Source organism: Acipenser ruthenus, chromosome 28 (assembly GCF_902713425.1).
Source record: "Acipenser ruthenus chromosome 28, fAciRut3.2 maternal haplotype, whole genome shotgun sequence".
NCBI lineage: Eukaryota > Metazoa > Chordata > Actinopteri > Acipenseriformes > Acipenseridae > Acipenser > Acipenser ruthenus.
Genome location: NC_081216.1, coordinates 1,488,798 through 1,505,378, shown reverse-complemented (window position 1 = coordinate 1,505,378; position 16,581 = coordinate 1,488,798). Strand labels below are relative to the sequence as shown.

The 16,581-nt window shown below is 40.9% G+C and overlaps 2 protein-coding genes across 2 annotated transcripts; both read right to left on the bottom strand.

Annotated features, from left to right (window-relative positions):
* Positions 1-1,064: 1,064 nt before the first annotated feature.
* Positions 1,065-8,111, bottom strand: LOC117434466 (keratin, type I cytoskeletal 13-like). Its single transcript, XM_034906797.2, has 9 exons — positions 7,971-8,111; positions 6,340-6,559; positions 5,508-5,590; positions 4,781-4,937; positions 3,893-4,060; positions 3,136-3,261; positions 2,364-2,584; positions 1,812-1,855; positions 1,065-1,684 (listed from the first exon to the last, which is right to left on the bottom strand). Exons 2-9 carry the CDS (start codon positions 6,553-6,555, stop codon positions 1,554-1,556), a joined length of 1,146 nt encoding a protein of 381 aa, XP_034762688.2. The 5' UTR covers positions 6,556-6,559; positions 7,971-8,111; the 3' UTR covers positions 1,065-1,553.
* A 1,405-nt stretch (positions 8,112-9,516) lies between these two features.
* Positions 9,517-15,991, bottom strand: LOC117435072 (keratin, type I cytoskeletal 19-like). The gene is made up of 8 exons (XM_034057988.2): positions 15,501-15,991; positions 13,285-13,367; positions 12,962-13,118; positions 11,946-12,107; positions 11,141-11,266; positions 10,349-10,566; positions 10,014-10,030; positions 9,517-9,771 (listed from the first exon to the last, which is right to left on the bottom strand). Exons 1-8 carry the CDS (start codon positions 15,927-15,929, stop codon positions 9,662-9,664), a joined length of 1,302 nt encoding a protein of 433 aa, XP_033913879.1. The 5' UTR covers positions 15,930-15,991; the 3' UTR covers positions 9,517-9,661.
* Positions 15,992-16,581: the final 590 nt, after the last annotated feature.

The following is a 16,581-nucleotide window of genomic DNA, read 5'->3' as shown; positions in this document are numbered from 1 at the left end:
ACAGTAAGTTGTTGGCTTGGTGGTTCAGTGGTTAAAGTAAAGGGCTTGATACCAGGAGGTTCTTGGTGACCCTGAGCAAGTCACTTAAAAGTGTAAGCCATTAAGAACCAAATACATGTTTCTTTGATTAGAAAACAAGCTGTATTAGAACATTAAACTAACTGGGACATTCCAGTTACAAATGCTCAGAAAAATTACAAAGCAGCCTGTTCTTCAATGAGGACAATGGCATTATTATTATTATTATTATTATTATTATTATTATTATTATTATTATTATTATTATTAATTAGTCATTTAGCAGACACTTTGATCCCAAAGCGACTTCCAGAGACTAGGGGGTGAACTATGCATCATCAACAACTGCTGCTGCTGCAGAGTCACTTCCAATAGGACCTCGTTTGTTTTACATCTCATCTGAAGGACGGAGCACAAGGAGGTTAATTACTTTATAGTGGGTTTTAATCTTGACATCTTCTATTGATCGATGAATCGATCTATTGAAGCTTGACTTGCTAGCATTATGAAGCGCTCACAAAGTGTACATCGTTCAATAGGAAAAGCCACGTAACACGCTCTCCTATTGAACTCACTCAGGTCTCACTGGGAAAACGTTAACACAGTAACGTCTTGCCGAGGCTCCAAAACATTACTCAGTTAACGTTTTGCTGTACTGTTTACTATACTGTACATGGCACACTGTACGACAACAGAAGTGTGTGGCTTAAAACAGTGGTGACAAATAGCTTGCAAAACAGCCTTGACTGACTAAAATGAGTTGAAATAGGCATGCTAACACAATACTCAAATACTGCCGCCTGGTGTACAAAAAGAATACTGTAAAGAGTTCATTACACTGCGAATTCTGCATGGTATTAAAGAAATATGGCTCTGGCGACATCTAGGTTTTATTTTTGGCATTTATCTTTATGCTGATTTTTGCTATTGTTTTTATCTTTATTTATTTATCTATTGTTTTTTTTTACTTTTACAATTGTGGATTAGGCAGGGTTTTCCATGGTCTGGCATGTTTTAAAATATACTTTTTAATTGTAGTAAAGTGGTCCACACACCCGGAGGCATTGTGGATTTCACATTGTGGTATTTGATTCCCACCCCCCTTTTTAATAGGTGTTCGTGCAAAAGGAAAAAAGTAAACTAACTTATATGCCTATATTTCATAAATCTGATGGAACTTTCTACAGTATTATAGTATATATTTTATTGTTAAACAAGTTTGGTATGAAATACTACTGTGCTAAATGCTTGTGGGTGAACAATACAAAGAAATGCAAGGAAACTTTACTGGAACAAAAACATGCAAGGGACTTTTTGCACATGAAATTCCCCCACCCTGTCTATAGAAGGAGACGAAACAATTACATTTGACATGACCAATTTAAGGAAACCAAGTCTATCATGATCATCATTCGACTTTGCAACCCAAATTTCTTCGGTAGACATTTTTGTTACCTGTTTCCTGCTTTTTGACATTTTAAAATTATTTTGTTTAATGTTATCTCTGTAATTTCAGTTATCAATCTGACACGCACTCAGATCATTTCAGAGACAAAATCTTTGCTCGACTTCTTCGACACTGTGTGTGACGACACAACCTTCCCAGCAACCACCTCTTCCACGATGGTCTTCACTTTTCTGGTGGTGGGGCCGATGGGATGATTTTCTGAAAAACACATTGCAGTCGAATTAATTAGAATACAACCTCTTGTCTCATTCAAGAGGAGTGCCATGTGGATTTCAGCCAGCATTGTGTAAAAAATAATAATAATAATTTAAGTATAAACACCTACCACTCCATGATGTTTGGGAGATTTCCGAAGTGATGGCAAATACTCTGAAAGAAGAAAAATATGATCATGTTTCTATCATCTAATTAAGGGTTTTAAAGTTTAATTATAGCTATCATTGCCCAACTATTTTACCCCCACCCCCACCCTGATTTTCTCCCCAATTTAGAATGTCCAATTCCCTGACACAGCTGCTCAGAAGACCTAAAGGTTCAGTGGGTGTCCTCCGATCCCTCGACCGAGCCAGCTTCCTCTTCTACACCCAGGAGTTTGAGAGCGGATGTCAGCGAGCTACCAGCCTCTGGAGGACAAAGGCCAGCCCTGCAGGTGTCCGCTCTGAGCTCGCTGGACGCATGGCCAGTAGGGTCCGCTGCGGTCCGATTGGGAGAAACAGTCCCTTCCGGTTTTGCTTCCCTAACCCGCCAGAGCGAATTAAACAGCAATTTAAAATTACTTAGTCTTTAATTACACTGCGTTTAACAAACAAACTGTTCGTTACGTCAAAGCTCATGCTAGTTCTGGAACTGACAGACGCACCTAGCTATATAATGTTACCTGCTATCCTCTCCATCCAGCAGGCGCCTGTACTCTGCAATCTCCATCTCCAGACGGGTCTTGATGTCCAGCAGCATCTTGTACTCGTTGCCCTGGCGTTCCATGTCCATTCGAAGCTGCACCAGTTCAGCCTCCAGCCTGTCGATGAACACCTGCAGCTGGCTCAGCTGTGCGCCATAGCTGCCCTCTGTCTCTGCCACAGTGACCTCCAGCGCGGATTTCTAGAACGCAAGACCAAACAACACAGCAGCATGTTATTCAGTGACGAGGAATGTGCTACTGTGTGTGTTCTTGAAAAGTAAAAACAATGCTTGTTGTCACATCTTGTGTTGGCGATTTTAATGCAGGCACTGCTATACTCGAATATAGTTCAATTTGAAGGAATATGGTAATTAATTCAAGGAAAAACGTTTCGACTGGAAGTTTTTGTAATTCTTTTTTTCAAGATGTTTGTCATTGATTTATTTATTTATTTATTTATTTTTGATATCTCTATATTTTAGTTTACCAATTACAGGGGTGCAAGAAAAGTGTGCTTAGGTGTATTGTTTTTTTTTTTTGGGGGGGGGGGGGGGGTTGTCCTGCTCTGTATTAGAATAAGGATGTTGACGTAACTTCCTCAAAAAATAAATAAATAAATAAATAATTCAAAAGGGTAATCAGAATCAGATCTAATATGATTTTTAAATAATAATAATCATCTTAAAACGACCCCAGCAGTGTCCCACAGGGAGTGCTCTCATTGCAAATGCTGGATTCTGTCCGGACTCACCATGGTGTGCTGGTATTGCAGCTCAGTCTGCAGGCTCTTCATGGTGTGTTTCAGCTCAGAGATCTCATTCTTGCTGGGCTGAAGGCTTTCTGCTTTGTAGGGCTCTTGCTGGTACAGGGAACCAAACTGAAAAAACAGAGGCTGTTTAAGTGCACAGTAGAAAACTCTGTTATATCTTGCATTGTGTCTCTAATTACTGCCTATATAACATGTGTACTTACACATAATTACAATGTTATTATGCATTATTACAATGTACTTAATGTGTCAATTTTTTACACGCTATAACCCTAACTCTTTTCTGATATAATTGTGTATTATTATTATTATTATTATTATTGTGTTTGTTTAGCAGACGCCTTTATCCAAGGTTAAGTGACTTGCTCAGGATCACACACAGTGAGTCAGTGAGTGAGCCGGGATTTAAATCAGGGATCTCCTGGTTACAAGACCTTTTCTTTAACCACTGGACCACACAGTCTCCTGTGTACTTACATATATCATGCAAAAAGATTTACACGCTAAGTAACTCTGCATACTAACAAAAAACCCAGTTCAAAAACCCAGTCTATTGTGATCCTTATTGAAAAGCAGGAAAAGGTTGATGAAGAGAAGAGGGATAGATGGCCGATTGTGACGTCACCGTCATGTCTTTGTAGCTGGAGGGAATTCGAGTCCCTCAGGGGTGCTTTATGAATGTCAGTCGTATGGATATTGAGAAGGCGGCACGGGTACAGCTCCAAACATCTCCCCCTACCTTGCCTTTGTACCAGGCCTCCATCTCCCAGTGGTTTTTGTTGGCGATGCCCTCGTACTGCGCTCTTATCTTAGCCAGGACTCTGGACAGGTCCTGCTGTGAGGCAGCGTTCACCTCCACATTGACCGACCCGCCCCTCTGCATCTGACCATGCAAGGCCAGGAGCTCCTGCTTAGAGAGAGAAGGGAACTAGCTGATTGCAATGAACTGTTGTAGCTAATACATCTGAAGTGATCAATCTTGATTCAGCGTCAGCGCCAGAAGCTTCACACTAACCCTGCACCCAATCCTGGTTTTCAGAACTACCCTCGATTTTATTATTTTGATGATCAATGATGAAAAAAACAGGGTGTCTCAGCGAATCAGACCCCCGTTAAATAAACTGTCCCTCTGAAACAGCAACACGAACAGCCCTTCGAAAATTAACCCATTTCTGGGTCATTTCTGTAATATACCAAAAACAAGGGGAGTTCTGATGAAAACGAATGAAGAACATGAGCAGTCAAGTAGACAAATGTTCCAGCTAGTACCTCGTTCAGTGTAATATTTTTGACCCTGCTCTATATTATAATACTTACCTTCCCAAAACAGGTTCAATAAGGTAAGCAGAAGAATTTTGACTTGGGTTCCCATATGACTCCATGTTCACCGGGACAGTATTGGAGAGTTCAGGATTGTCAACTCACACCGCAGTACTTTTTTTACCTGTCTCAGGTACCTTTTCCTTGTTTCACTTCTTTAAGAGAAGCAGGACTACATGTACCAGAATGCATTGGGGTGTGAGTTGAGCATTCCTGAGAGTTCCAGCATATAGGCAAAGACTGATTAGTGGATTCTTTGTGTGTGTTAGTGGCCCTCCATATTTGAAGGGTCAATTCTATACCTCACCTCTTTGTGGTTCATCTGTAGGTAGACCAGTTCCTCCTTCAGTCCCTCTAGCTCCAGCTCCAGCCTCGATTTGGACAGAGTCAGCTCCCTCAGGACCTTCTGCATACCAGCAGTGTGGAAATCAAAGAAGTTCCTCACTGCCAGCTCAGCCTTGTACCTTAACAAACACAGAGAGACAAAGCTGAGCTAACCTCCTGTAGTCATTAAACCTACAAATATTATCACTGGTTCCTCCTGTTTCTTCAGCTGACGATGGTTCTTTGATTGTTCGTCGTACTTCAATTTGGAATAATTTGGCACAGGGGTTAACCAGTGCCAAATGTTTTGCATCACACTATAGAATTATATCAAATGTTGCTTCATAGAGTCGAACGAAACCTCCTGAATAATGTTAGGTTAACATACTGAATTACATACCGCTTTGTAGTTTTCCACATAACGAAAAACTGACAAAAATGAGTTGTAGTTTCTTTGATTACATGATGCTAAATAAAATATCTAAATTATGTTCATATAGTTTTTTTTTTTCCTAAAATTCTAGGTGATCCTAAACTTTGGACCATAGCTGTAAAGGGTTAAACAAATCTGACAAGCAAATATTTCCATATATATATATATATATATATATATATATATATATATATATATATATGGATGTATATATATATATATATATATATATATATATATATATATATATATATATAAGAATACACATAAAACTCACTTGAGTTTAAATTCTTTGGCAGCCAGTCTTTCATTATCTATCTGCAAGGCAACCTTTTTATTGTCCAGGGAAGCAGCACTGATCTGTCAATGAATGCATTTACAAATGGTTACTTTGTATTGATTTGTGCATCTGTGTAATGGAAATAAACAAGCCCTGATTAAGAGATCTTCGATTACGCCTGTCAGTGATATAACGATAGAGTAAAAATTAAGCACTTTCCCTTTAAGAATGAATTACTTCCGTAAAATAGCTGGTCACTTGAGATTTAATGATTTTCAAATTGTCGTTTTTGTTTATTGTTACACAACATACATTTTTATGTTTCCGAGTTCATTTTACGAAAGATTTGCACAGCAGTGTGGAGTAGTGGTTAGGGCTCTGGACTCTTGACCAGAGGGTCGTGGGTTCAATCCCAGGTGGGGGACGCTGCTGCTGTACCCTTGAGCAAGGTACTTTACCTAGATTGCTCCAGTAAAAACCCAACTGTATAAATGGGTAATTGTATGTAAAAATAATGTGATATCTTGTGACAATTGTAAGTTGCCCTGGATAAGGGCATCTGCTAATTAAATATAATATACAACAAAAGTCACAGAAGATGTATCATAGTATGTTACTTTTATTGCACAGTATTGTAAACTATATATTGAAATATACAGACAAGAAATATATATATATATTTTTTTTTTTTAAGTTTTCTGGAGAATTCCTGCATTAGTCACAGTTTGTGCTGCTGTGACATTACCTAAACTACCTTACAGCTCCTTCAACGTGCGTTACAACTCACACTCCTAGCTACACTGAAGAAGAATGCTTGTCTCCCGCTTACCCGAGCGCGCAATCCAGCGATGACGTTCTCATAGCCACTCGCGTCCCGGACGCTCTCTCCCTGTTTCTTTCCCCACCCTCCGATCTGCTTCTCCAGCTTGCCGTTGGCGCTCTCCAGGCTGCGCACCTTGTCCAGGTAAGCGGCCAGGCGCGCGTTGAGGTCCTGCATGGTCTCCTTGGAGCTGCTCATGGAAAAGCTGTCTCTGAAAACGTTCATTTTACTGAAGGTGGCAAGAAAGGAGAAGCTTAGATAAGAACATTTGTGCAAGCTGGAGATGGCTGGGAACAAGTGGTAGTACAGACCAAAGAGAGATGCTATTAAGAAAGAGCCTTTTGGTTTCTGTTACTCTGTATATGCTAGATAAAGACTCAAGGCCAAGAATGTCTTTGTGCCTAGCTGCGTAATAACAGGCTTTGTTTTACTGCTGTGGGAAATGTAACGAATGAGTAGGAGGCTGTGTGGTCCAGTGGTTAAAGAAAAGGGCTTATAACCAGGAGGTCCCCGGTTCAAATCCCACCTCAGCCACTGACTCATTGTGTGACCCTGAGCAAGTCAATTCACCTCCTTGTGTCTTTTGGGTGAGACGTAATTGTAAGTGACTCTGCAGCTGATGCATAGTTCACACACCCTAGTTTCTGTAAAAACAAATAAAAAATAATAATAATAATAATAATGAGTGTCCTGCAACCAAAAATAGCTGGATAAAGCCAAGACTATGCCAAGAATAAATGGGAAAAGCATGCTTTACTATATGTAGTGATTTTAGAGATCTGATTATCTGTAAGGAAACAGGGTCCGTCATAGGCCCTGACACAATGTAACCAATTAGCTTCGAACATGCATAGGCTGTAAGCTTAACAAAGGGACTATAAAAGACTACCTAGGAAGTAAGACAAAGTCACAATCAGCATTTGACGGTCATCTCCATCCTGACCTGAAAGAGGACTCCCAATATCCCAGGTACTATTGATCACACTGTGCGGTTATCCATCGCTAATCATAGATTTGTATGTTCCGTCTAGAGATATATGTGGCAATAACACAGCTTTGAATCATTTCAAGCACTGATTGCCCTGCGCATCAGATCGCCATTTAGCCTGGCACTTCCAGTGGGATTCGTGATTCTAAACCCAACTCAGGCTCCAACTTTGGCAGGTATGGGAAACGCAATGAGAGGAATAGGGAGAGAGAGGCAATTCTCTACCGCTTGCAACCTGCTTGTTCATCAACAGGAAATCCCATCTGTCATCGACATGTCATTATTTCCTAGACATCTAGCATGCCAAAAGTGTTGGGGGGGGGCAATTTGTTTGCAAGAGAGAAAGAACACTGTTACAAGTGCCAAAAACAAGCAGACAAGAGACTGAACATTAACTGCCAAAGTTATTCCAAACACATTAGGCATGAATGAATAGGTTTTAAGTGACTGTACCAGTGATCACATTCTTAAAGGAACAACAATACACGACTGGCAGACTTTTGCAACAAACACGGTGCTCTCAAGATTGTTCATTGCTGTTTGGCTTCCATGCTTCATTTTAATAATTACTCTTCACTACAAATCGATCGCAGTGTAAACAGCTGTATCGAATATAGCTGTGTGTTTATTTAAGCGTGTTTGTTTTACTTACCTGGCCTTCACGTTGGTTTGGATTTTGTTTAGCAAAGGTGAGTCTGTTGCCCAAGCCGTGGTTGCTATGACGACCACAGGCGTTCTGTAGTGATTTTGACTGACGGGTCGCTGTAGGAATGTACCGCATCTTAATCTCCGCCCCTTAAGCACCTGTACTTAAAGAAACATTTTCGACCAGACAGGCAGACTTAATTCGCGGTCCCTAGAAAGCTTTTACATATTATTTTATCCATCCATCCATAACCGCTTACTCCTTTACAGGGTCGCGGTGAGCCGGAGCCTAACCCGGCATACACAGGGCGCAAGGAGAGACTACACCCTGGACGGGACGCCAGTCCCATCGCAGGGCACCACACACACTCACTCACACAGAGGGCAATTTAGAGTGACCAATCAACCTGGACAGCATGTCTTTGGACTGTGGGAGGAAACTGGAGTACACGGAGAAAACCCACAATGCGAACACGGGGAGAACATGCAAACTCCACACAGACAGTACCCAGGGCTGGATTCGAACCCAGGAATAGGTTTACAAGTGTTTTCTATCGGCTATTCTAATTAATAACGACACTAACCTTTGTGTTATTTTGTGTAATTTACACGGAAGTAGCGCTATATTCTGTACTGTATTAGAATCGTTATTGAAGGATATTAGTCCTTGGCTGTATTCACTATTTATCAAAGAAAATGATATCTCGACTCGAATAATGTTCTGTTTTGACTGGACGTTTACTATCATTAACTGCTAACTTCAGGACAGCTCATATTAATATACGGCTGCGTACGACTCATATTCTATTCTGTAATTGCGTAATAAAACGTATTCGATCTGATGTCTCTTTTTTTTGGTGCTCAGTTGTATTTAATTGTAATCAGGTTTCCGAATAGTCTTTACAAGGCATTCTATTTCCAATGTATTTATTTGGGACATATTCCCTTAATGGTGAGTTCTTGCCTATGTGTCGTTGCATAATATCGGAAACTTTGTTTTGCACATTGGCATTGGCAGTATGCCACCTATCGGTGTATTTGGTTTTGCTAGTCCAGTGCTTAAAGAAAAAATCTTGATAGCAGTAGGTCCCCGGTTCTAATGTGACCCTGAGCAAGTCACTGGTCCTCCTTGTGCTCCGTCCTTCGGATGAGACGTAAAACAAACGAGGTCCTATTGGAAGTGACTCTGCAGCATCAGTTGTTGATGCGTAGTTCACCCCCTAGTCTTTGTAAGTCGCTTTTAATGACTCGTTAATTGACTAGTTAATTAATATATGTCTAGTTAATTAATGTATGTGCTGGGTTAAGCATGTGGATATAGACAAAGTAAATCAGTCATGCTGTAGACTTGGTGACAGTTCATATAAACAAGGGTTGGGATGAGAGGACAAAACATTGACTTGTGCGTGTCTGTATCAACAAATGAGAATATGTTATTGAAACAAAAGTATGCACATGCAGTCTTTTGCATCGCCACTAGAGGGAGCCAGGGAACAAAGCAATTCTTACACTCCATTTAAATAAATAAATAAATAAATAAATAAAAACACGTTGGTTTTTTGTTTTCCAAAGCCAGTTATTACTTTATTTAATTTTACTTTATTTAATTTTACTTCACTTTGAGACATTTTTGAGACTTTTTTTTTTTTTTTGTGTGACATCTTAGCTTAGGGTCTGCAAGGGCAAAAATGCCTTGGTCTAGATCTTCTGTTCAACTTCCTCCACGTGGGTGGACACAACCTTCCCGTCAACCACCTCTTCCACAATGGTCTTCACTTTTCTGGTGGTGGTACTGGTCACTACAGGTGCTGTAAAAAAAATAAATAAATAAATAAATATATATATATATATATATATATATATATATATATATATATATATATATATATATATATATATATATATATATATATATATATATATAATAGAATTATTGATCTCCAAAATAGTATTTTTGCTATCAGAAAGTGAGGATTATATTAAACCGACTTCCAGTAGGGTATTATACATAATACTGTGGTATGTCTAAAATAAGAAGATGGACACTTACCTTTTGGAACGGGGGCCCTGTGGGGAAGCAAAGAGAACAAACAAACAGTTAATTACCAAGTCGTTTTCTGCATTTCACAAATTAGAAAATAAGTGACGTGCTGCGCTGTTGTTAGCAGTAGCAATGACACTTAACCCTTTTTCACTGGCACATAGGGGCTTATATTGAGGCATCTAAAGTGACGCACGTTCCATTTTTCTGTATCATCGATGAAACCGAAGCGCTCTGTCTGCGCTGCTGGGAGAGAGCGGAACTGAACATGACATTCGGTGGGTTGTTTCACTGAAACCGATGCTAGTCTAAAGCGGCTCCGTTACTTAGTTATCGAAGCGTACCGTTCTTCCCCGTCCAGCAGGCGCCTGTACTCCGCGATCTCCATCTCCAGACGGGTCTTGATATCCAGCAGGGCCTTGTAGTCTTCGCTCTGCCGCCTCATGTCCTCTCTCACCTGGTTCAGTTCATTTTCCAGCCTGAAGATGATGGACTGTAGCTGCTGAAGTTCAGCTCCGTAGCGTTGTTCTGTCTCACTCAGCGTTCCTTCCAGCGCTTGTTTCTGTCGAGGAATTCGTTATACATTTAGCTTACCAATTTCATGTTAAATATTTTATAAATAATGCAATTGAAATGTTTCGACTAGAAATCTTTCCCAATGTTTTTCGCCTTTACGTTGTTTTCTCGGCCAATACTTCAAGGGACGCTTGTCGTATCTCCCATCTCTATACAGTCTTCATTCTATGTTTAGGTAACATTTAATTTGAAAGTTTAAATCAAATAAAACATTTTAAAAAATCTGTCGACTTTTTGTAGTAAAACAGTTATCTGTAGTTGCATTTAATACGCACTAGGGGGCTCCATCATCCCGTATTAGGTCACATTGGATTTAGAGTTTGGATTGTGTCATGAAAATGTCGACTGTGAGAAGAACACTTTCAAATAACTATGGCTAGTTTCACAGTCCCCGGTTAGTGCTAAATTTGGACCGCCTTAACTTGAGAAAACACCAAGAATAATATTAACCATGGTCTGTCAAACCAGCTGTGTTTGTTCCAGTCAAACTCGGTGCCCCTGCAGTTAAACCAGTTGACCACTGGGTGGCGCCAATCTCTGCCACGCACGTTCAATCTTACCAAGCTGAGGAGGGACTGCAGCTCGATCTGCAGGCTCTGGATGGTGCGTTTCAGCTCGGAGACCTCAGTCTTGCTGGACTGCAGGGCTTCTGTGCTGGAGGAGACTTGCTGGTTGAGGGCATCAAACTGGAGAAACAGAGATCAAATTGCACAGGGTTGAGCAAGCAATTCATCGCTTACAGAAAGGAGAACTGTGGAAGGCTGGTTAATTCCTCCAAATAATTACATTTTCCTTTATTCTGTATTTTTCCCATAAAAAGGACTGTTGGTGAAAAACAAAAAAAGGACCATTCTTGTGGGTATTTCCATGTTAAACTGACAACAGAAGTTTACAATACTAGCCTGTTTTACAGGTGAACCTGAGAGCAGATGTATTCAAACACGTCAAGATTTGTCATTTATATCCTTTATATACCTACTGTACCTGCATGTAAACCTCTGGGTGTGAGAATTTCTTTTTTCGGGCCGTAATCAGAGAAACAATAGGCACGCGTGTGAAAAATGTTTAACCACTTTGTGCTTTTGTGCTTTAATTAGGCATCTTAAACAACTTCTAAAAAGTCATTTTTAAATCACTTCCATGCGTGGCCTATTAAAGTCATCAATTACATTAGACAGTCACTAATTTTTGGTCTATTTTGACGCTTTCCCCATGATTTTCAGTTGCAGTGGTTTGATTTTATATGCACATCAAATCCAAACTACAGAAGCAATGGGGTGTTTGAATACATATGCACACTACTGTATTTACATGATAACCAATCAAAATAAAAAGACGCCTGCCACTCTGTTCCATTTTCCTCACCTTGTTCTTGTACCACGCCTCCATGTCCAGGCGGTTCTTGTCGGCGATGCCCTCGTACTGGGATCGGATCTCAGCTATGACCTTGGCCAGATCGACCCCAGGGGCAGAGTCCACCTCCACATTGACATCCCCACCCATCTGAGCACGCAGAGCATGGAGGTCCTACAGAGGATTTTAAAAAAAGGAGGGATTGATTCAGGTGATGAAGGGAATAGTTAGCAAACTGACTCTTGAGATATGCTAACAACCAATGCAGTCCCATTTCCTAAGATCCCAGAACTGTACTGTAACAGATGTAAGGAAACTAATTTGATCTCCGCAAATGAGTGTGCACGACACCCATCGCTATGTTAGTAAGTTTCCATTTACTGATTCTAGTATTCAAAAGTTACACACATATAGCTGAAACATTTATCATTAGACACAACAAATGTGGCACCTAGTTATAAACAGAACTCGGATAATGAGCAGTTAGCTAATGTTCTGGGAGACAGCTCAGGTACGGAGATGGTCTGTCGTCGGGAGAGGATTCAGGTAGCTTGTCTCACTCGCACTCTCAAGTGCCTGTCTTATGTATCTTACCTAAACGTGTGTGTCTGTGTGCAGCTGAACGCTGTGAACTCTGTTTACCTGACAATATCTAAACACTATCAATGTCTTGGTGTGAGTTGCAATGTTGCTCGAGACACAGAACATACCAACACAAGGTCAGATGTACCCCAGTTTTTCAATTCCTTGTCTTGAGGAGAGAAAGCTCTCTCTGTTGATAACAGCACACCTTAGAGCTGTGCTCAGCACCGAGTTCTCTTCTCAAGTGCGCTCACAGTATTTAACCATCACTGACCCCAACCATTGTCTCAACTTATAATATGCTTCTGTGCAAACTGGTAGTTCTGCACTGCATTTCTGCAGGGTCTTCTCTCATTTAAAATATGCCATTGCTTTTGCAATGCTTTATTCAACCTTTTATTCGTCCTGTAGGGATTACAACAACCCGACTTGTGGCAGGTACCCACCTCCTCGTGGTTCTTCTTGAGATAGACCAGCTCCTCCTTCAGCCCCTCGATCTCCGTCTCCAGGGAGGATCTGGCCAGACTTAGCTCATCCAGGACCCTCCTCAGTCCGGCGATGTCAGCCTCGACGGACTGCCTCATTGCCAGCTCAGCCTCGTACCTGCACCCAACGCAGAGAGAAGGAGTTGGACTGTGTACCGGCTGCTACCATATTCACTAGCCTTTATCTCTTAGGTCTTGGTTCCCTGACGGTCAGTTGAGAGTCACCTGGCTGTCTGAATGGGTTAGTTAAGGAGACAAATGCTGGAATCAGTGGCACAACTCACTTCATTCTGAAGTCGTCGGCAGCCAGTTTGGCGTTGTCAATCTGTAGGAGGATCTTGGCATTTTCGTGGGAAGTTGCGCTGATCTGTCAGACAAATAAAGCAAAATTATTGCGGCACATTTCCCCTAAAAAAGGACAGGTCTTTTGTGCATATATATATGTACCTCCACATCCCCAATTATCTAGCTATTTCTACCAAGCTATCTGAAGAAGGCAGGAGCTGAAACATTGTAGCTAATTATTAAAAAAATTTTGTTTAACAATGACTTTTCTTCTTCATGAAGTATTTCTAGGTGATTGATGAGTATCCTGTTGGATCCTGATTCTCCTTGGATAGAGAGCTGTTTGCTGTTTGTGAATTCTCTGTACTATCTATCTATCTAGCTATCTAGAATGATTTCCATTACACGAGAGTAGATGTTAAAACTTCATGCTGATTTAAACTTGGCTCTCGCCAAGATAAGCACCAACTAAGACGTAGCTTTACAGTAAACTAATGTGATCCATATGTGTCTCCATCCATTTACGTTTCCTTCCATATGATGATGTAGATATCCTTCTGTCTGGTGTTAATGGCTGAAGTGTAATGCTGGCTCCAGGGATCAGCTTATTTTGCCTCCCTGGCGCATCAGCACACACAACGGCTGCGATGCTGGCTCCGGGGATCAACCAAAGTGCGGCCTCCCCAGCGCATCAGCATGACAACCGTCTGGATTGAGCTAAGTAGGGTACATCTCTGGGGTTTTCAAGTGGGCACCTTCCATCCTCAGTGTTTCGTCGACTAGCCCACGACACCTCAAGAGGACTCGACGGTGATTCTGGCGTCCCAGCATCACCCCCCTCCGTCCCCCACTCAACTCATATATATATATATATATATAACAGTATATATATATACTTTGTGAAACTGGACCCTGGAATCTGTAGCAATGTACTTGACAAATCAGCAAAACAGTGAGAAAGGCAATCTGTGGTTTTCAAAGCCTAGCTTATTACTTGTTGTTTGCTAATGCTTCCCAGCCCTATAGCGGATCTGCGTGCCTCTCTATGCAAACAGAAAGCCGCACCCTATATCCTGCAGGGGTGGAGTTAGCCTGCACCTGACAACCCGTTAGATGGGAATGAGGATATTCAAATCTCTCAAGCCCCAGTTCGTGGCTTAACAAAACTAATTTCACACTCCAATGAATGCTGCTGGTACTGTAAAGCAAGGTTACTGGAATACCTCTGCATATCTATTGCCATTGACTTTCATAACAGGTTTCGGCACAGGATCTCAAATTACAGCACGCATTTCTATGACAGCAAGCTTTCCTTCAGGCAACTTTTTGAAGAGCATGGTCTTCCAGATGCTGTGTTTTCTAAATAGTATTTCCTCTATAGTTCTCTAAAGATTTCAGTTGGGATCCATACAGTCGTCTGCAAATATATTAATCAGTAAAACAATAGGGCCTTGTGTGAAAATGTTAGGTTGCTTTGTGCTTTAATTAGGCATCTTAAACAACTTCTAAAAAAAGTCTCCTGCATTTTACCATGTGTGGCTATGTGTTCCTTTCTTCTTACTGTTTTTAATTGCACGTAAGTCATAAATTAAATTTGACAATCACTAATTTTCCAGGATTTTCAGTTCCAATGGATTGATTTCATATGCACAACAAATCAAAACTACAGAAGCAATGGGGTGCTCTAATAAATGAGCACACTACTGTACATCTATCAAAAAACGAATGCACTGTCTATTGTTTTTATATTCTTTTTAAACACGAATGTGTAGTAGTAGACAATAACACTCAGAGTTAACTAACATGTTTTTCATGGCGTATGCAAAGAGAGCTTTGAATATCTATGCAAAGTGTGAGCTACAGTCTGTTTGCTACATTCCATGGTTTATTGCTTTTCCACTCATTCTATTGTTTAGCGCTCATCAGAAGACAGACCTTGTTCACGTTCTCCTTTGTTTAACTACCCTCAAGATAGCTTTATTCAAAGTATGTGTGTTTTTCTCCCGTGTCACAGGCAGTACCATAAGCAACTTTTACATTTTTCAACACATTTTTACTAAATTGTAATATTATATAAAAACTATATTAAAAGTTTAAAGCACATAATGTATTTTCAAAGTGTTTACTCCAGTCTTTAATGAACTATTTAATAGGTAAAACACCTGTACAACCCTCTGAAAGCCTGCTTTAAGAGCTCCATCTCTTCTCCTTTTACCTGTGCGCGCAGTCCAGCAATGGTGTTCTCGTAGCCACTGTAGTCACGGACAGCTGGCCCTTTCTTCTCATACCACTCACGGATCTGCTTCTCCAGGGTGGCATTGGAGGCCTCCAGGGTGCGCACCTTCTCCAGGTAGATGGCCAAACGGTCGTTGAGGTTTATCATGGTCTGCTTGCCGTTAGAGGCCAAGGAGCTGTCACTGCTGAAGGAAAAGCCGTCTCCTCCGCCTGCGCTGGAAAGGGGCATGGAGTAGCTGGCACTGGAGATGCGGGTGCCTTGCCCCCCAGCACCCCCGTAGATGCTCATGGCTCTACGGGGGGCTGTGCTAGAATAGAGTCGGGATGAGCTCATCAGAGTTGCAGAAGGCATGCTGAGCAGACCATCTGAGGAGCTGTTGCTGAAACTGCGAGTGGAATATTTTGACATCGTGCCTTTTCACTTGCTTGGCAGGTTCTGTCCGAGAGAGCTAGTACATGTGTCGTGGCAATAGCCCTGATATATAAGTCCTAGTGGGTGTATCCCCTGCAGCCCACTGTTTGCGATTGGTCCAGGTCAGCTTATTTCCTATTGGGAGGTCTGGGTTTCAAAGCAGGTGATGTATGGGTGGGGTTGTATAACCTCATTGCAAAAAGCTCTGTGTCTCTTATCAGACTTCTCGTCAGCCTGATAGGTGATACAAGGATAGCTAGGCATGTGTAACCATAACAGTGCAGGCGTTGCAAAAATAATTACTGTATAAATAATGTAAACTTGGACATGTTTGCTTAGAAACTTCACAAATTGATGGTTATTGACAGTTTTGCTCAAAAGTATTTTCTAGTGCACATCTCAAAAAGTGCTAAAAAATATTTAAAAGCACACATGCCAATGTTTAGAGCAAATTTGATGACTGTTTAATACATATCTGTGAGGGATCCCGAAAAAATTCTTAGAACATCCTCAATATTACAAAACATTAGCATTGTATAAACTGCAACTATTATTTAAAATGCTTGCAAGGCAGTACTAACATACAGTTATGGCCAAAAGTTTTGCATCACCATAGAGAATTCTATCTAATCTTGCCTCATAAAGTCGA